The sequence below is a fragment of the Grammomys surdaster genome, unplaced genomic scaffold (genome assembly GCF_004785775.1).
Source record: "Grammomys surdaster isolate TR1022 unplaced genomic scaffold, NIH_TR_1.0 126118, whole genome shotgun sequence".
Taxonomy (NCBI): domain Eukaryota; kingdom Metazoa; phylum Chordata; class Mammalia; order Rodentia; family Muridae; genus Grammomys; species Grammomys surdaster.
In genome coordinates, this window is record NW_021620926.1 from 2,073,116 (window position 1) to 2,094,026 (window position 20,911).

Sequence of the window (20,911 nt, forward strand, 5' to 3'; positions counted from 1 at the left end):
TTGCTTGTTTCCAAGCAGGTGTGTAGGTGGGACTGTTGAGGGTTGTGTGCCCCTCTTGCATTGCCCTTTTCCCACTTAGGATCATTCCCTTGATATTATTCAATTTCATGTGTCAACAGTTTATTCTGAGTTGCTGATGAATGCTATAATAGTTATGTCTTAATTCTTCTTTTTAGAACCTTTTACTTATTGAAGGAACTGAGATTAGTTTCAGGTTTTTTTGTTTGTTTGTTGATTTGTTTTTGGTTTTTCAAGACAAGGTTTCTCTGTGTAGCCCTGGCTATCCTGGAACTCACTCTGTAGACCAGGCTGACATTGAACTCAGAAATCCGACTGCCTCTGCCTCCCAAGTGCTGGGATTAAAGGTGTGCGACGCTACTTCCCGGCTAGTTTCAGTTTTTATCTGGTACAGATAAAAGTTGGTATAGAATTTTTTTTTTTGTCACGGTCTCATTTATTAGGAATAAAAACCAGAAGTGAATTTCTGCTAATAAGGTAGTTGCACATTTAGATTTATAAGAAATGACCAAGTGACTTTTTAAAATGGGTGTCCATTGGACTTTTCCACCAGCGTTGAAAATGATCCAGTTCTGTTCTTCTTAAAGAATTTGTTGGTGTGTATTTTTTTTTTAGCTGTTTCAAGCTAAATGCTATAAAGTTAGCATGTTTTAGACAAGTCTTAGTATTTTTGATCAGTTTGATAGTAACTCAAAAGTGTTGGAGTAATTTACATATTTAATGTGAGGCTGAGTGTTCTCTGCACATTTTGAGTCTCTTTCTGCCCAGCTTGGCAAATACAGAGTCAGTATAAATGCACAAATATATGCTCAAAGGTTCTGCTGCTCAGTGCCTGGAGACAGAATTTTAGAACCTTTGCAGTCTGGATCATTAAAAATGTTACTATTAGATATATTTGGCACAAGACAGTAGTTCTGTTTTTTTTTAAAGATTTGTTTTATTTATTTATTTATTTGTTTGTTTTATTTTTATTATTTTATTCTTTTTAGCTACATGTTTATGTGCTTATGTGTATCTGTATGATACGAGTGCAGGTGCGAGCGCAGGCATCCGATCTCCCAGAGCTGGAGTGATAGCATTCGTGAGCCTTTCCATGTGGGGTGCTGGAATCGAACTCAGAGTCTCTGCAAGAACTGCTGGTGCCTGTGATCTCGGAGCTCTCTCTGCAGCAATGCTCTTCATTCTTAAAAATCCCCTCTGTGGCTTATTGCTGCTCACATTTTTGGTCTCTGGGAGCTATGCTATCCTTACACACCCTGCACAGTCATTGTCTTTTTCTTCTAGCAGGGCAATGGGTGGATCCGCCCTGCTTTATTTCATAGGAGAGTTGTTTCCACATGGGGGAATCGTGGTCATGTCTTAGGAGTAGCACGGATTGATGTGATGTTACAGAATTGGAGGTTTAGTCCTGTTGAGTAGGGGTTGTACTCTGCCTAACCTTAGTTTGACATTTCCTAGAGCAGTGAGCTCCACCTTTCTGATGCTGTGACGCTTTCACACAGATCCTCATGCTGTGCTGACTTCCAACTGTGAAATTATTCTTGTTGCTTCTTCATAGCTGCAATCTTGCTACTTTTATGAATTGTAAGTGTCTGATAGGCAGGGTATCTGATAGGTGACCCCTGTGAAAAGGTCATTCGATGTCCTACAGGGTTATCTCTTCTTAGGGAATTGACGTGTCTGTTGTTTGGTGATCCCAGATCAGTTTGCGCTCTCCCTGTTGCTCGGCTGCTTCTGTTGTCTCGATCAGACAGCTGTTGAACCACATGTTTATCTTTATCTTGTGTATTAACAGGTAACAGTTAAAGGATTTGAACCTTTAATTCAGTTCGCCTACACTGCCAAACTCATTTTAAGTAAAGACAATGTTGACGAAGTGTACAAGTGTGTGGAGTTTCTAAGCGTACACAATATCGAGGAATCCTGCTTTCAGTTTCTCAAGTTTAAGTTTTTGGACTCCACCTCAGAGCAGCAGGAATGTGCAAGAAAAAAATGCTTCTCCTCACACTGTCAGAAGGCAGATTTTAAATTTTCATTTTCAGAACAGAAAGACCTAGAAATTGATGAAGCAGATGAATTCTTGGAAAAGAAAAGTGTTCAGACTCCTCCTTGTGACTCCCAAAGGTGTCAGGGCAATGTAAAAGCATCCCCTCCCCTCCAAGACAGTGCCAGTCAGACATGCCAGTCCATGTGCGTGGACAAGGATGGAGCCCTGGCATTGCCATCTTTATGCCCCAAATATAGAAAGTTCCAGAAAGCCTTTGGAACTGACAAGATCCGAACTCTAGAATCCAGCATCAGAGATGTCCATACTGCCTCTGTCCAGCCAAATGAGACATCCGAACTTGAGTGTTTAGGGGGAGCACAGGGCTGTGCAGATTTACACGTGATTTTAAAATGTGAAGGAATGAAGCCAGCCATGGAGAGTGAACACACAAAGTGCAAAGACCCCACCCCTCAGTGTACTGCAGAGCAGACCGAAGTGACGTCCTTGCCTCAGGATTCTGCAGGACCTCACGGGCTCTACTCCCTGTCAGTCCTACACACATATGAGCAGTCAGGAGACGTGGGCTTTGCTGGGATGCAGAGTAAAACAGTGAAAACAGAAAAGCCTCTGTCGGGTCCAGATGGCCAGGATGAGAAGCCATTGGAAAATCAGGATTTATACTTGAAGTCTAACATGGGCCCCAAAGAAGACAGCAGCAGCCTTGCGTCTGAGGATCGGAGTAGTGTGGAGCGAGAGGTGGCAGAGCACCTGGCCAAAGGCTTTTGGAGTGACATTTGCAGCACGGACTCGCCTTGCCAAATGCAGTTGTCGCCTGCTGTGGCCAAAGATGGCTTAGAACAGGGCTACTCGCAAAGACGGTCTGAGTGTCCCTGGTTGGGTATCAGGATCAGCGAGAGCCCAGAGCCAGGCCAGCGGACCTTCACAACTCTCAGTTCCGTCAACTGCCCGTTTATCAGTACTCTGAGTTCTGAAGGCTGCTCAAGCAACTTGGAAATTGGAAACTATGATTACACTGCGGAGCCTCAGCAGGAGCCTTGCCCGTATGCTTGTGTGATTAGCCTGGGAGATGACTCTGAGACCGACACAGAAGGCGACAGCGAGTCCTGTTCTGCCAGGGAGCAGGACTGTGAGGTGAGTGGACATGTGCGCTCGCTGTTCACCCAGGCCATTCATGGGGATGCGGGGAGGGGGAGACCACGTGACAAGCTCCCGCGTGGTGAAGTGGAGTGTGTGTATGCATTGCACATTGCTGGGCGTATTAATTGTGGAGGAGACCACAACTCAGGCTTGAGTAACTTGTAATCACATTCCTCAGTAAGGAGACCGGACAGCAAGTCTTTCATAAGTGGTAACTTTTAAGCGAGAGCATCATTTAGTCTCTAGTGCCTGTAGTCCCCAGGTTGTCAAACCTGAGACCAGTCTGGTATGTGAGCTGTGGCTGGCTGTGAATAGCTGTAGGATTGTGGTGTGTAGGGAAAGCTTTCTCTGAATTAATTTTCATAGCTATTGATTTTATTTATTATTTTATTTTCTTTAGCCATTTTAAGTATTTGTTTAATGAATATCTTAATAATTTAGCATGAGTTACTTGCAGCTACTAACTTATATTAACCACATCAAGCTTCATCTGTGCGTTCAGTGTATAGAAGTTTGTACTTACTGCTTGATGTTTGCTTCTGTAAAATATGTTTCAGTAATAGAAAGTAGGGATCCGTGCGTATGAAATAAGGAACCTTTAGTTGTCAAAAGCCAAGCTTCTCTTTACAGTGGCTGTTCTCATTTTGCTTCTCTAAATAATTTTCAATCATACTTGTTTCCTTTTTATGTGTGTTTTACTTGCATTTCAAGTCTGTGATAACAGGAGGCCTGCCTATGCAAGTGTCCTAAGTGCACAGCATGGCGTTTTTAGCTCTGTTCATTGCATTAGCATGCTGTATCTCTATAACCTGCTTTTGTAATTGAAACTCACTGAACGCCCTTGCCACACCTCACCTCCCAGCGTGAGGCCCACCGCTCTTCTGTTGCTGTTGATTTGACTGTTTTAGTTATCACCTGTAATAGGTAAGATAATGTAGGATTCATTCTATGGAATTTGGTTGATTTTGCTTGGTGTAATGATGCTCTTCAGACCGCAGCTTTCCTTTTCGTATGGCTGACCGAGTTCCACAGAGTGCACATGCGCCCCCTTTTTTCTTCTTTTTCTTTTTTTTTTGTCCACTGAGCTATGTGTAGGGCTCAGGTGGTCTCTCTGCTTGGGCTGTTGTGAATGAGAGTGCTGCAGTGCGTGTAGAAAGGACTTTGAGGTCTGAACTCAGTTCATTTGGACAGGTACCTGGGGGTAGGAAGTACTGACTATGTGGCAGGCACCTTAATCTTCCTGAAACTTGATGCTGGTTTTCATCGCATCGGTACTGCTTCCTGGCATCCTTGTATCGGGACCCATTTCTCCGTGTCCCGTTCTTCACCACTGTCTTTTGCTTTGTAGCAATTAGAGGGTGTAAGTCTGAGAAAGCTGCTTTTCCTGAAGGGAGATGGATTGTAAGGCCTGGGGTTCAGTCACTGGCACCTCCAAAACAGACTGACCAAAAATATTCTAGGAAAAAATATTCCTAATTTGTTCTAATACTTTCTTCATTGGCAAGTGAGATGTTTAGCTTTTGAGGAACACATATTAAAAATGCTTTAGGCAAAACCTAACGAAGTTGGTAACATATTAACTAGTAAAATACTAACATACAGTAGTAAGGTAAGTTCGTTTTAAATTCATTACTGTTTGGCTGGTGTGTCTGGTTTGCTGAACTGTTTGACTTTTGAATGCTCTCCCAGGCCAATAGTGTCAGGTGGACTATTAGTTCTTACTGGGGTAGATTATGTAGAAACTAATTTTTAAGGATTTATTTTACTTAGGTGCATATGTGTGTCCGTGTGTGTGTGTGTGTGTGTGTGTGTGTGTGTGTGCGCGCGCGCTGGTGTCCACAGAGAGCCAGAGGTGTTAGATCCCTGGAGCTGGGGTCAGAGTCAGTTGTGAGCTGCCCAATATGGAGGCTGAACATAGAAATCAGCTCCTCTACAGGGCCAGCAGCACCCTGAACCTCTGAACCATTCCTCCAACCCAAGGTGTGTCTTTTGTAATGTGCTAAAGTCTCTGAAAAATGTAATGTGTGTCTTCCTGTGTAGCTAATGTGCAGTGCGTGACTTCTCTGCAGTAGGTCCTAATGTTTACTTCACATTCTAGGTGAAACTGCCATTCAATGCTCAACGAATAATTTCACTCTCACGAAATGATTTCCAGTCCTTGTTGAAAATGCACAAACTGACCCCAGAGCAGCTGGACTGTATCCATGACATCCGCAGGAGGAGTAAGAACAGAATCGCAGCGCAGCGCTGTCGCAAGAGGAAGCTTGACTGTATCCAGAACCTTGAATCAGAAATCGAGAAGCTGGTGAGTGGGTAGATATCTCGTAGTTATTAAAGCCCAGATCTTTCTGTTTGTAGAATAATTACTTAAATTCCAAGGTAAGATTCAGAGTTCAAGTACCATTTAAGAGAAATTAGGACATATTTAGGAGGATTAGAAGATATAAAATAGAGTTTTCATTAATTCTTTGTATTTGTATGCATTCTACATTTTTAGCATGATATACTAAAATGTGTAGGTGGGAAAGTATTTCTGGGTATTTTTTTTTTAATGATTTTTCAATTTAATGACTGTTCTATCTAATCCTTAGTGGTTGAATAAAGATTAAAGCAATTATACAGTACTTTAATCTATGATGTTTGATTCCTGTAAAAGCTATTTTCCAGTTGAGTAGAACTACGGACCTGAATTGTTCTGGTACCAAGACCAAGCAGATGAACCAGGCTCTCTCTGCCAAGGGAAAAGTCTGACGTGATGTGGTTAGAGTAGAAACCTCTGAGCTGCGGCACGATCCTCAGTGCACGGAGTGATTGCCTATTGGATCTATCTCTTCCAGCTTCAAAGCATAAGCTAATTGCAAAATTATTAATTTTCCTCCATTGTGTGAGAGGATAGTGAGGGTGTAGGCCAACTGAGGGCCACATATGGGCTAGGTGACAGGGCAGCAGCAGCTGGAGACAGTAAAGAGAGTCCTCAGATACTCAGCTTTGTGTCTTTGCTAATTAAGGGTGAAAGTTTAAAGCTGTGCTTATAATTGGTCTTCAAGCACTTCAAGAACATTGTAGTTCTGAGCAAGATTAGCAACAGTAAGATGTAAAAGATGTTCTTATGGTTTTAAGAGTACTTTATTATGTATATACCACACACATACTTAGGGGAAAGGTACAAGAATAACTCTGTAGAACGATTGGTTTTAAGAGTACTTTATTATGTATATACCACACACATACTTAGGGGAAAGGTACAAGAATAACTCTGTAGAACGATGAAGAAGTCAGGTGAGACCTCAGACTGACTAGAGTTCCTAGGACCACAGAGCAGACTCACACAGGCAGCAGGCCTGCAAGTACCGTTACACTCTGGTTGTCTTTCGTATCCCTCTCTAGCGCTTGGGTGCCTCTGGATGGATGAGCGTGTAGTCTTTGTTGTCCGTTACTGTGGTGTATGCTATTTACACTATTGGTTACGTGGGGCTGTCTTAGGAGTGAACTAGAGCACTTGCCCCTGCTTCCTGCATAACTCTCCCCCAGCTGGGCGTCACAGTCTTCTCACTCCAGAAAATAAACACGTCTGCTGAAGAGTCACTGTATTTTATGCACAGGGCATGGGCTGTGTGTTTCAGAGTAGTTTTGCAGGTTGCCATTACCTGGCTCAGAGGTCCCATATTTGGTGACTAAAGGCAGATACTAGGTTGCTGGATAACTTTTTTTTCTAAGCAGAGTTTATATATCTAGGGTGATGAGGAGGATAGGAGATGCAGTCTAAAGTGTGGGGTGGGTGGGATCTTACTTACCACTTTGTAGTTAAGATGTTCGTTTGTGACGAGCGAATGATTTGCTGTGTCAGAACTCCCAAGGATCACTTAGAGTCAGCACCCAATAAATCCAAGTGATTTCTTGTTCCGGCCACATCATTGTTTACTTACAGACAGCTCTCCAGGCCTCTGTTGGCTTCCTTCCTCATGTCTCCTCCTGACAATGTGTTAGTTCACTTTCTATTGCTATGCTGAACACCACAACCACAAGCCACCTGAGGAGGAGAGGTGTACTTCTCTTCCTTGTCCACAGTCCATATCTGGAGAAGTCAGGGCAGGAGCTGAAACAGAGACCACACAGGAGTGCCGCTTACTGCCTTGCTCTCTGTGGCTTTGCTCAGCTAACCAGGACTAACTGCCCAGGGGTAGCACTGCCCATAGTGGGTAGATGTCTTCCACTTCAATAATTAATCAAGGCTTGCCTACAAGCCATCTGTCGGAAGTATTTTCTCAGCTGAGGTTCCTTTTGGGATGACCCTAGCTTGTAAGACTGACCAGCTCAGCTGTGAACTCTGATCGGGGCTCCTCTGTTCCCTTCCTCTCAGCCCTGAAGGGCTCCTTTTATCAACAGAGAAAGGTCATTGCCTTCCAGTTTTGTGGCCTTATTGTGAACACAGAAATCAAAATAGCTAGTCCTGTTTACTTGTTGTATTGGTTTAGACTCTGGGTACAGTACCCAGGAACCATCCTCAGAGTGGATGGAGTAATCTGCTCTAAGGGGGAGTCTGGAGGACAGAGCCAGGTCTTGTGAACAGCGTGGAGCTAGGAACCCATGAGTGGGTTGCTCCCAGCTCTTAAGGCATTCATGAACATGGTAACACTTCCAGTCATCTCTAAATGCCCCAGGAGGAAGGAGGAGGACTGACCTCATGAGGCTTATGTCCTTGTGTGTGACTGCAGAACAGAGACCAGAGCAGAGAGCTGAGAATCTTTCAGAGCAGCCCACGCATACGGCTGATGGAGTCTGCTGTTCTCACAGTTCAGTTCTGTCACAAAACCCTGCCTGGAGAGCCTGGTGGCTTCTGTGTGGTCGAGCTGGGCAGTGGGTGTGGGATCCCTGAACCCCACTCAATCCTTACCTCTCTCATCCTAGTCATTTACAAACACTAGGTGCAGAGCCAAGGGGTGCACTCCACATAAATGTCAGTCCTGCTTTCCTGTCTCACATGCCCTTCTCCAAAAGGAGGGGTGGCAAGAAGTATGTTTATTAGCAAATAATAATGAGAAAGCTGCCGGAAGTATAAAATGTGATGCTTAAACTACAGATGCATGGCACATGGTGACATCATGGCATGATTCAGTGCTCTGCTGAATCAGTTTCCCCACCGTGGGGAAGCTCACAGGTTGCTGTCACCATACATAGGGTGAGGCGGGGGAAGGGAATCTGCAGGAGAACATATGGAGAAAGTGGTAACTTCTATAGACCACAGCAGATTCCTTTAGAAGTCTGATTCTCAGACTAGAACGCCATCTCAGTGAGGAAAGAGCTTGGTGCCCAGCTTGAGTTTAACCCATGGAACCCACATGATGGATTGAGAGAATTCTCTGTGACCTTCACATATGTGCCATGGCACGTTGACCGTCCTCCAAGTAAATTAATGTAATGAAACAAGTGCCCCTGAAAAGCTTCCCTGACAGAGAGGAGCGTCTGTTACCTACTTATTTGCGGGGATGATGGAGAACACAATACAAACCAACCACACTACCTTGTACCTGTCTCTGCAAGGTGAGCCCTTCTCAGTAGAGCCCCAGGCAGGTCCTCAGAAGGGAGCTGGTGGAACCGGAGTTATCACAAGAGTTCTTCCATGTGTGTCACACCCCTGAAGACCCTCCAGAGGGGCAAGGTGTCGTGGTGTCATCAGGTACACTGGTACTGCTAATTCTATGCAAGCCAGGCCAGCATGTGCTGCTTTTTTTTTTTTTTTTTTTTTTTTTTTATGAAATACTTTGAAAGTACTTTAAAAAGGAATACAGAAAGGCTAAGGACACAAAAAATACTTTTGCTATAGCTGCACAGTATTTGTACTTAACTTTAGGTACATTTGGAACTCTGCCATCACCGTCTTATTTTATCTTATTTTTGTATGGTAAGCCATGTTATTTCAATACTTTTTTTTTTTTTTGGTTTTTCGAGACAGGGTTTCTCTGTGTAGCCCTGGCTGTCCTGGAACTCACTCTGTAGACCAGGCTGGTCTCGAACTCAGAAATCCGCCTGCCTCTGCCTCCCAAGTGCTGGGATTAAAGGCGTGTGCCACCACTGCCCGGCTGCCATGTTATTTCAAATGTTACAAAATAACCCTGAAGTATAAAGTAAACAATTTATAATGAACTAGGTTTACTACTGAAGAAAAAAATGCGATGCACTGAAGCAGTTAGGATAGCCTGAATATATGCTTGCCAGGGCCCTGGTGAACACAGTCATGTCCAAACCTTTGGCTCGCTGGCTTTCCCTCCAGCCAGAGCAGCACCCAGTCCTGGGAGCTCCACTGTGCAGGGGCCTGTGCAGGTGCATATTCTCTGAGCCACGTCTTCACGGAGCCCTTTCATGTTTGGATAGGTGCGGATATGCAAACACTTACAGCTTCAGGAAGGAACACGCTGTTCAGGTGTGTAGCCCAGGAGCTAACAGGCTCGATCTCAGCCCAGGTGTGTTGCACGGGGCACCATTTCCATGTTTGTACAGCGGTCTAGTTGCCTCAGAAGACATGTTGTAGAGCATGTTCCTGTTAAGGATCACATGATTATAATCTTCAGAAGTTAACGCGTGTTTGAAGTTGGGGTGCTCAGACACTGTCCCCCCCCCACCCCCACCCCCCGCCCCAGTACTGAGCCTAGGGCCTCACAGATGTTAAGCAAGCCGTGACTGTTGCCTTCCCCATTTTGAAGAAGTCTCCAGGTGGTGTCTCACTGAAGTTGCCTAGGTTCACTGTGAGCTCCTGCTGCTCCCCTGTTGGGCAGTACTCACAATGCTCTGAAGTGGTGTGTTGGTTTCCTTTTACTACTTAGCAACTATTCTGACTTGCCCAGGTAAATTGATGTTTTCAAAATAGACTAAATGGAAACACCAGTTAACTGCTGCAGATGTGGCTGTGAAGGACTTGCTGGACTGTGAGGAGCAGAAGGAAGATTCTAGAGCTCGTGGTGTACCTGGGCACAAGTCCTCTTCTGTGGGACATTGTTATTTTTAAAAGCGTGTGCATGTGCGTGTGTGTGTGTCTGTGGTGTATGTTTGGGGTGCATTTGGTGTGTGTGTATGTGTGTCTGTCTCTATGTGTCTGTGGGAGGAGGGCACGAGTGCATCCTATTCCCGTGTGTTCATGAGGGGCCAGAGGCTATTCGGGTTCTTTCTCCATTGTCCTCTGCCCTTTGAGCACACCTGCAGCTTGCTGTGTTTTGGCTTGGCTGCCTGGTCAGCAAGCCACAACAGTCATTCTAAGACCTTCCACCCCCAGTGCAGTTTAACTTTTTACTTGGGTTCTGAGGATTTGAACTCAGATCCTTATGTCTGGGCAATAATCACTCTTGACCCACTGAGCCGTCCCCTGACTCTTCTTGGACATTTTTATTTTGTGTTGCAGTGTGAATGTGAATGTGGAGGGGCCAGATAGATAGATAGACAGATAGTTACATGAAGATACAGAAATTACATAATATTTGTGATCTAACGTCTCTGAGCAGTGGTTTTGGTTTCTGGGAGGAAGCCCACACAGTCACCGTTACAGCTAACCTTTCCTAATTTAAAAGGCTGGCAGTACTTGACAGTTAGTCTACTGCTGTTGAGAATGGCCTCACCTCAGCTGGGACAGAGGAAGCCAGATGTTGGTATTGCTGTCACTGAGTAAAGAGAGTTCTTACTCTCTTTCAGGGTCTTGTTTCTGCTCCCACTAGGATGAGCTGCAGAGAGGTGCAAAGAAAAGAGGGCACAGATGGTATGAAATGTGTCTCTTCTCAGGAATAGAAGTCAGTGCTGCTCTCCTCCTGACACCTGCAGATTGATTTGATCTGAAGTCTGTAGCTGACAAATGCGGTGTAAGAGGAAATGGCTGAGTGAGAGCCAGCTTACACACGAACGAGCATGTGCATGTTCACTCTTCACCTGCTCCTGTTTGAAAAGAAATATAGAAATTCGAACAAATTGGAGAATTGCTTTGAATTATAAAAATTTATATTGTGCTTATAACAATAATTTCTATTCATCGCATATTTTAAAATATGATATAATCTTAATGTTTTACAAACACCACTAATAATTGAATTCTCACATAACACTGTAGAAATATATTTGTGAATATGAAACCATAAGAGCACTTCCATATCTAGCAGAGCTCTTACTACCCTTAAACTGTTTTTGTGTCTGAGGGACCAAAAGTTTGACAGTTAGAAATTACTGCTGAAATACCCCATCTCAGTGGTCTCCAGCAACCCTGGCTCTGTAGAGCTGTCAGTGAGCAGAAAGCAGACGGCGGTGGCCTCTGGTTCCCTAAGACACAAGTCATTTTCATGTGGGAACCTTTGGCCCTCAGTTAGCATTAACTCTCGTTTACAAGCAGCGCGATGATTAGGTTGCCTAGCACGTAAGAGATTAGAAGTGAGCGGTAGGAGGTGAAGGAGGAGGTGGGATGAGGGGGAAAGGGAATGCGGCAGTGATGCCTGGTGTGGGCAGAAGGGACAGACCAGGAAAACTTACTTAAGTGGTACACTTTCTTAACCCTGTCACTGCTTACGCTATAGGAACTGACCTCCCCGGCATCTTGTATGGGTATGCTGAAGTCTTACTCCTGTTTACTAAGTCACTGTATGGATTCTATAGATGAGGTAGCATGTTTAAGACATTGACCATAATGCTGGGTTCACAGTCATGTCTCAGGAAAGCAGGCATTAGCTGAGTCTTGCGGTGAGATAAGTTTCAGGGGCTAATCTAGGAACTCTATTGGTCTCCACACAGGGTCAAGTCTGTACTTACCCACAGTTCAAACCCAAGCACTTCTGACAGTGAGTTTGTCTTGGAGTCGTGGCCAGAACCCAGCCCATTTTGATAACCAGCTACAAGTTCTTTCCCCTACTTTCTACCTTACTTGATATTTCAGTGTTTCATTTAAGAGTATAAAGATGTTTGGTGGTGGGTGCTAACTTTACACACATATGAGCACTTGTGTGCATACCTGTATTGAATTCCAATATAGGGACTGACTCGGGTTTTGGATGAAGTATTATGAGCCTTTGGTATTTGGTGTTTGTGTGTGTGTCTGTCTGTGTCTGTGTGTTTAACTTTCAGTTTATGTATGTCTTGTGCGTGGAATACTATGTACTTGGAATAGTATATATATACTCCATTACATGAGGACACTGTCATATGAGCGCATATTGTACACTGAGAACGTCGTCCTCATCCCTGTCTTACCTCCCACTCCCTTTAGTCTTCTTTGTTCCTCTAGACTTGTTTCTGCTTTCATATCATATGTGATTTTTATGTGTCTATATAAAAATCAAGGACCTACATATGAGGGAGAACATTTGTGTTTCGAACACTGGGTTAATTTGCTTATTGTAAACTTCAGTAGTATCTGCTCTCCTGCAACAACATAACCTTGTTTTTCTTTATAGTGGAAAAGATTCCACTGTGTACTGATGCACGCCACCCCTTCCTCTGTGGTTGGGCATCTTGGTCGATCTCCTGACTTTTAGGTATTGTGAGTAGTGCTGCAGCAAACATTGCGTGTGTGTCTGTGGTGAGTTGGCATGGGTGTGTGTTTGAGTTGATTGAAAGGCAGCATTCAGCATGATCTTACTGAAGACGACATTGTAGACAACTGAGTGTTTGATTGCCTTAGAGATGTCAGTGGACACAATAAACACCATTGTGTTCTCTCTCCCCTCTGCACAGCAAAGTGAAAAGGAGAGCTTGCTGAAGGAGCGAGATCACATTTTGTCGACGCTGGGGGAGACAAAGCAGAACCTTACCGGACTTTGTCAACAAGTGTGCAAGGAAGCCGCTCTGAGTCCAGAGCAGATTCAGATCCTCGCCAAGTACTCGGCCTCAGACTGCCCGCTTTCTTTCTTAATTTCTGAGAAAGGGAAAAGTACTCCCGATAGTGAGCTTGGTTTTACATCAGTTTTCAGTGTGTCTGACATGCCTCCAACTGCACCGCCTCCCTGTGGACGAGCAAGCAGCTCTGCCAGCCAGGAGCTTATACAGGAGTCCCAGCCAACCACCGCAGCTGTCCCGGAGCAGGCCACGAGGTTGGAGCCCTGTCAGCAGAGTGCTGGGATCTCAGACTTCTGTCAGCAGATGTCTGATAAGTGTACTACTGATGAGTAAGCCACACAAGCATCCTTCAGCCCATGGATTTCCCTCTGATGTGCTGGCATTGTCTTGAGAGCCTAGTGTGGCCGTGTCTTCTTGCTTAGCAGCCCTGTTTCCTCCTGGTAGCTTTCTGTTGAGGGAATTTCTCTTTAAGATGACCCTGAGTTCTCTTTGGTTTTCTTAGGAGATCTGACGTGCTATCTCTTGGATGATGGGAAATTGTATGTGAAAATATAGAGTGACCAGGTAATAATCTCCTAGTGTTCAAAATAACTACAGCAATGGAAGCTACAGTATTCATTTTGACAGCTCGAAGCATCTGCACACAGTCCTCCTGGGCTGGGGATAACCTACTGATCAGAAAGAAGAATCCTCCCTAAGCAGTGCAGTGGTGATCTCCCCAGAAGTGGGGTACTCAGTGTTTATGCAGAGCTGTAATGTGGAAAAGAAATCTCCTTTGAACTCTAACACTCTGCTCCTCAGCTCCTACCAAAGTCCAGCATGGGCTGGACCTGGTGACTGAGGCTGTCCTGGCAGGGCCTAGTCAAAGGCCACAGCTGGCCTGAGCTGGAGGCCTCTGCTGTCCTCAGTATTGACCAGGAGTTTTGGCTGCACAAATCAGAAAGTGTAATGTTCTCTGCTCTCACTTCTGTTCCTCTCTTTAGTCTCCACCTTGTCTAGGCTGTTTGGAATCTTCTGTTCCCTGACTTTTCTTGTCCCATGGAGGAAGAAGTTGGGAGTTAGGCCGAAGCGGCCTGAGTGTGCACACAATCTGGCCAGAACCGTAGTTGCCACAGTCTGGGAGAGCTTCACTCTGTGTGAGGCTGTCAATCGTCTCGTTGCAGGTCACGGATGACCTTGAGGGCGTTGGGGTCAAGGAGAGGGAAATGTCTACATTGACCAGAAGAGCAGCTCGTTGGTATCCTAGTGAAGACTTGTGGTCTGTAAAAAAGCCGTGTTGAGGCAAACATCCGAGACTGTACTGGCGTTTGAAACGATAAAATTCGGTCTCGGCCATTATGGGTTTGCACTTGAGAACCAGATTTAATCCTTTTACTTTATTTTTTTTCCTATTCCTCCATTTGGTATGGTGTAAAGGCACACACACACCAGTTTGACTTGGCCATTGAAAGATCAGTCTGTGCCTATTTAATGTTGGTAGAAAATGAATTGATAAGAATCTGAGCAGTTACCCCCGTAACATTTTCAGTGATTCTTAGCCATTCTGGAATCTCACCTTGTAGATCTCAGCAGTGGAAACAAAACCTTGTTTTTACAGGTTCAATATCCCTGTTCAAGGAGTGTGAGATGCCTTAACATTGGAGGTATTCTGAGCACCGAGATGTGGGATATTCAGTCCTGATCTCATGAGGCAGGTTGTAGTCAAAACAGTACATGCAAAGTCTTCTGAACGCTACTTTATATGCCTAGGGTACATAGGATTTCAGACTTTGGGGAGGGTCTGACCCTTAAGCTCTCCTACCCTGTTGAGAGCAGGGGAGAGCCTGAAGTCTGAAGCTGCTCTGCATCAGACATCTCCAACAAGGGAGTCCATTCCCAGGAGCACTTAGAGTCCTGTGTCAGGGTGCAGGGCAACAGTCAATAGGACTTCGTCTCTCCAGGTCACTCCAGGTCATGTACCTGAAAGAGACACTGCACTGCATGCTGCATCTACTGAAGGGCAGAGGGACAGAGGGAGAGAGGGAGGGGGGAGGGACGGGGGCGAGAAAGTGCACACTACCCTGAGTGGTATCCAGTCACTGGCAAGCTGATGTTTGCCATGAGACGAACGGGGACCAGCAGCAATATTTTATGATTTTAGACTTATCAGATATTGCCCTTTTTCCTTGAGGTGCAGCAAGAGAGGGAGGAGGGGAATATGTGTTTCATCTTTGGAAGAGAAAATTAAATTGGAATTCTTTCCTAGAAATTTTGAAAAGTCCACTCAGTTTGCCTGGGAAAGAGTGCTCGCTGTGTGATAATGCTTCCCATGTTACAAAAGAGTTGTCTCTGTGTGTGTGTGCGTGCATATATACATATACATATATGCACGCACACACACATGTATATATATGTATAAATACATATATATACATACATATATATACATACATATATATACATATGTATGTATATGTCCCCACGCAGCTATTTGATATTTGTAAGTTTAGACTTCAACTTAACATAAAATAATATGAAAACTTCTCTGGTTTACAAAGTGTAAAATCTTATACAAGCCAATGGATTTCCTACCTCACTGTACACTCGGCTGTCTGTCATCGGTTCTTGTGTGTACATATGTCACATCTTTTGCTTTAAATGTAAATATTTGCTTTGGAAAGTTACCATTTTATGATAAAATCCAGTTCTCTCCTCAGTTTAAAGGTATTTTTTTAATGACACTTGGTTTAAATTTCTATCTATGAACAGTTTAGCATTAAGGGTTAATTCTAATGGTGTCTGGTAATTGGCCAAGTGTAATATTTCTTAAAATTTAGCATTACTTTTAACAGCCAGCATGTAATACAAGTAACTACACTACCTCATACCTTCGTGATTTTCAAGTTGTATTAGGTGGACAGGACAGGATTTACCTTTGTCTTTGGGCCGTAAGGTGGGTAATAATGGAAATATATTGCATAGCATTATACATTTATGCCTATTTTAACGTGAACTTCTAAAACGTTTTCTTTACTAAGAAAATTTGTTTTAAGGAAATATTTTTTTGGGGGGTGGGGGATGCCGAAGACAAATGATAGGATCATATGTGTACAACGTATGCCTTTTCCTTCATGCAGGGCTTGGACAATGTTTTTAGTTGGCGTTTTGCATAGTCACACAATCAGAGCTCCGTGTTGTATGAGCTGGCCTTCTCAAGGCCCAGGGATTTTTTTTTTTTAAAGCTGTTATGTCTGACTCAATACAATAATGTCATTTTAAATTTTTGCCCCTTATTTGAATACTGTAGCTACAATCAAAATAATTTGTTAAATTGTTTTTATTCAAAATAAATATGAAGATAACAATTTACTGTAGCTTGATGCTTAGCCAATTTTATGTTAGGAATTCAACATACACGATACAGGGATGGCAGAGATGGTGTGAGAGTTCTCAGCTGTGTTAACAACTTGGAAAGAAAGAGAAGCAAATGGCGATGTTACAGTGAATTCTCAGGTGAACTTTTTTCAGTTATGAAAACATCTATTTTGAATTTGTAAATATTTTAACTGTTTTATTAAGGCATGGACTAAATTATTCTTTTGACACCTGTTGGGTAGAATGAAAATTTAAGCCATAATGGTAAAAGATGGCATACTGATTGTAAAATAAATAATAATAATAATTTTTTTGTATCTTTCATAATATAATTTTTCTAACTGCAAATAAAACCACTGAACTTATATATTCCTGCCCTATTAAGCCCATGTTTCATTAGTAGTATACCTTATAATATTTAATTACATTTTCTTTCAAATGTGCTTGTCTGGATGTGCCAGTATAAGTCTTAGATGGTGATGCTAGACTGTTAATAAAGTTCCTAACACGGCTTTCAGTTGACTACAGTTGTACATTCCTGTCTCACTGCTCATGAGAACTTACCATGTCAATCATTAGATTACAAGTCAGATTATGCATTGATAGGGGAGAATTTTTGTTAGTTGAATATTTTATGTCTTGGGGGGGGAACAAATCCTCCCAGTTCTCTGGTATCAGAAGGATCACAGATTTTTTTTTAGTCTTGCATTTGGTTTCCTTAGTTTCAGTGTGTGGAGTAGGTACATGTAAAGGGTGTTTATCAATCAGGGTGTGAGGAGGTATGTTAGTTAGTACAGCTTGGCCATGGATCTGAGTTCAGTTTCCAGAACTCATTAAAAAAATTCCAGACCATTGCCACTGGTCCTTGAGCCATGTGTGCCTAACAATGACAGAATCAGGGAGGCAGAGTCTGGCATGTCTCTAGGGCTCTCTGACTGGCCAGCCTGGCCTATTTAGTAAGTTCCAGGCCAGTGAGGATACAGGCAGACAAATGCCTGCACCAACACACATGTGTATACACACACACACACACAACACATTCACACAGAAGATTCTCAAATCTATTCATCAAGGACTTTGAGAAGCTGGTTGGTTTTGTGGCCATCCAAGGCCACAGCCTGTTCTGTTAACACTGATTTTCAACTGTTCTGGTGTAGGATGCACATTACAGTAACAGGCAACCAGCCCTCACCAGTTGTTGTCTTGAGGCATCTGCTCACACTGACGTGAAATGCTGAGGAGACTGATACAGCATTAAGAGATCTGAAAATGTTCAGGTGACAAGTAGTGTGATGTTTTCAGAGGGCTGAAGCTAGCCTGCCACAGGTCCACATAGGATAGCATTTGTGCCTGTAACATTCCGACTTCTAATCTGTCAGTCTGCAGACACAGCTGCTGTCTGCGAATTCTCATTGACACGCTGGGAAGAGGGAGTCACTTCCCCACCAGGTTCCAGCTCCAGCTGTCACATGCAGGACTGTAAAGTGGACCCAGCAACACACTAGTTAACTAAATAAATAGATGTTTCTTGTGTACTCTGAACTACACAAGAACTACACTGCTCATCTTTCCCATTTGTAATCAATCCCCTTTCTCCCTCCTTGCCTCGAACCTTGATAGCATATCAGAGATTCTGCATTGGGAGTCAAGGAACACCAACACAGGAAGTTACCCATGAGAAAGATGCCCATGAAGGACTACAGTAGTTACACTCTGCAGATGAACAAAAGTCTATTCAGCTTTTAGTCAGGACAAATTCAAAGAATCAGTCCTGAAGTCTAGAAGAAGTAAATAATTTGCCTACCTGAACTCAAAGTTTAAGAAAACTAGCACCTCATACAGCCCTGCAAGTCAGCAGGATGGTTCATGCCTGGGATGGAATGGGGCTTCTGGAAACCTCAGCTTTGTTGCCCCGTGAAAGCTCCTCCTGGAACCTGGAAAGGGTTAAGACTAAGGCTTAGAGTCTGATGAGATCACCATTTAAAGTGGTGGTTTTCAATCTTCCTAATGCTGTGACCCTTTCATACAGTTCCTCATGCTGGGTGATCCCCAACCAGAAAATTATTTTGTTGCTGCTTCATAACTAATTCTTTTGCTGTTATGAGTCATAAAGTAAATTTCTTCATTGTCTGATGGTGTTAGGTGACCCCTATGAAAGGGTCATTTGCCCCCTCCCCGCCAAGGGGTTGTGACCCACAGGTTGCGAACCAGTGGTTTAGCACATGGAAGTGGACTGGTAAAGTTATCACAGCTGTGGCCCCACAGCTATACTTCTTTGAAGTAAGCTAATACCAAGATGTAAATCACTTGTCCCAGATAAAACTAAAGCCTCTGAACTCATACCTACTATTGTCAGCATGATAAGAGAACTCAATAGTACATGGGGAAAAAATACTGGCTTCTGCTTCTGAGAGAACTGTTTGTTCTGGAACTCACAACCTGTGCTCAGACTGTTGGGACTCCTTAGAAATGGCTAGGTTTTGACTGAAAGCGTGCTAGGAGACAGACCAACCATTGCATGATCCCTTAATTTACAATTCCTTTCCAACAGGACAATTCTGGCATGGGTTGAAGGAGCCTGAGTAAGCAAACTCTCTCAGACCTTGTGATTAGGCCAGGGTCACTGGAATGTGGCCTAAAAAGTAGCTGCCTAGGGATTGGCTGTTCTCTGTGTAGGCTTAAACAGCACGAAGTACTGAAGAGGGGCTGCTTGCAGTCAGGGCTGAAATCTCTGCTCTTCACTCCATGGCCAATAGGATGGAATTTAGTGTGTCCCACTGGCTTTGCAGAAATATCTCTCAAAAGCTAGAACCTCAAGAGTGTTCTACTTTTCACTGGAACCCAGTTGCCTTGGAAACTGAGTAATCAGTACATATTCTTCCCATTTATACTTCAAGGTCTTTGAATTCTTTGACTGAAGACCACAGCTGCAGAATCTCAGGTCCTCACCTCCAGTCACACACAAAGCTTGCTAGGGCATTGCAGTGACTGGTACAGCAGCTGCTAGAGCTGGAGAGGATTCCCACGTCTGCTGCTCACTATTTAGCCAGGTACAATGCACACTCTGAAAGGCCTCCTGCAGTTGGGTTGGAGCCTGGGAGGGATTTCCGCTGTTTAAATACCGTATGTAGTAGATTCTCCAGAGACGAAAATGATGGGCAGAAGTCAAAGCATGGCAAGGCAGTGGTATTCCCTGTTGACATTCCCTTCTACAGACACATTGGGCGTCTTCCATAAAGTACTGCGCATTCCGGGTGCTTCATTATAGGAATATCATTTTTTTTTTCTGGCAAGGCTGCTATGAGTACCTGTATGTTTGCATGTCTTCAACACAGGTGACAGAGCTACAATCCTCTCTCTCTCTCTCTCTCTCTCTCTCTCTCTCTCTCTCTCTCTCTCTGTGTGTGTGTGTGTGTGTCACAGTGAATAGTCCCTTCGGAGTCATGGCAATATAATGGTGTTCCTGAGGGACTTTCACTCCAGTGAATGGCGATCACATTTCTGCTGAGGATCCAGTGAAGTGACTTTGGCTTAAAAGTGTCTACATGGCATTCTCTAAGGCTAAGGCGAAAGGAAGGCAGGAAGGAACCTCCACAGGAACTCACATTTGCTGGATAAAACACTACACTGTGGCAACCTTCCAGGTTAAAAATGCCCACCTAGACCAGCAGTAACTTGGCTACCAAAAGCCTGCTCTGAGCCTGCGCAACACGCTGTGCTCTGAGCCTGCGCAGAGCTGGGGCTCACAGATCTAAACACACAAGTACTCTTCACAGTCTGTTTCTCACGCCTTCTCTCTACTGTGCCTCTCAGGTATCTTTCATGTTCCTTCCCTACGGTTAAAACTAGAGAAGGGGAATGGTAGGAGATGGAAAACCAAATTAAATCCCAATTGCTGATGACGAGTTGCTCTGCGCAAGCGCAGAGTGTCAGACTCCAGAACTAGGCAAATAGACCTCCATTCGCAGTTTTCTCTTGTTGGAGGGAAAGAATTTCCCTATGCTCATTTTCATGGAGAGAAGGTCTCCTCCCAGCAGCACAGCATGACCTATTCTGTAAAAGTAGTTATATATTCAGCTAGGCAGATGTAAGCCTAGATTGGGTTTGAGCTACTCTGACTTACATCCCAGCCAAATGTTCCTTGTTACCTGTTTCTCCTGGCCACGTGTTCATGGTCCATCTCCTCTCATGGTAGCCTCATCCTCCCTTTTGTCTCCTTACTTCTCTCCTCAGGTCTATCCTGAGACTTCCCATTCTGTCATCAAGTCCCGCCTTTCTCCACGGCTCTATCACAGGCTTTAGCCTTTTATTGACCAACTTGGGGAGCAAGGCTTACATAGCATCACTTGGTGTACATGAGAGTGAGGATCTCATGGGGTAACCAGATCTTGGGGGCCAGTAGTTAGCATTGGGATTACAAATACCAGACCAACCCCAACATTATACTGCTTCTCGGGAGAGGAACATTATTCGAAGGAGGAAAGTGACCAAGGAGAGATGAGAGCTACCAAGTTTCCTCCCTAATGTCAGTCACCTAGGGCACTCCACCTCCAAGGGCTGCAGTGAATAATATGGTTAAGGGGAAACTCTTTG

The 20,911-nt window shown here is 44.0% G+C and overlaps 1 protein-coding gene across 4 annotated transcripts in view; it reads left to right on the top strand.

Moving 5' to 3' along the window:
• Positions 1 to 16,840, top strand: part of Bach1 (BTB domain and CNC homolog 1) — a 34,934-nt gene extending 18,094 nt beyond the window's left edge. For 3 of the 4 annotated variants that reach the window (XM_028756361.1, XM_028756362.1, XM_028756363.1), the window contains 4 exons: positions 1,814 to 3,157; positions 5,262 to 5,468; positions 12,863 to 13,293; positions 13,467 to 16,840. In XM_028756361.1, coding sequence (XP_028612194.1) covers positions 1,814 to 3,157; positions 5,262 to 5,468; positions 12,863 to 13,293; positions 13,467 to 13,494 — 2,010 coding nt within the window. In that variant the 3' untranslated portion in view covers positions 13,495 to 16,840. Of the gene's footprint in view, positions 1 to 1,813; positions 3,158 to 5,261; positions 5,469 to 12,862 lie in introns of all 4 variants that reach the window. The other variant, XM_028756364.1, reaches the window with a different exon arrangement.
• Positions 16,841 to 20,911: the final 4,071 nt, after the last annotated feature.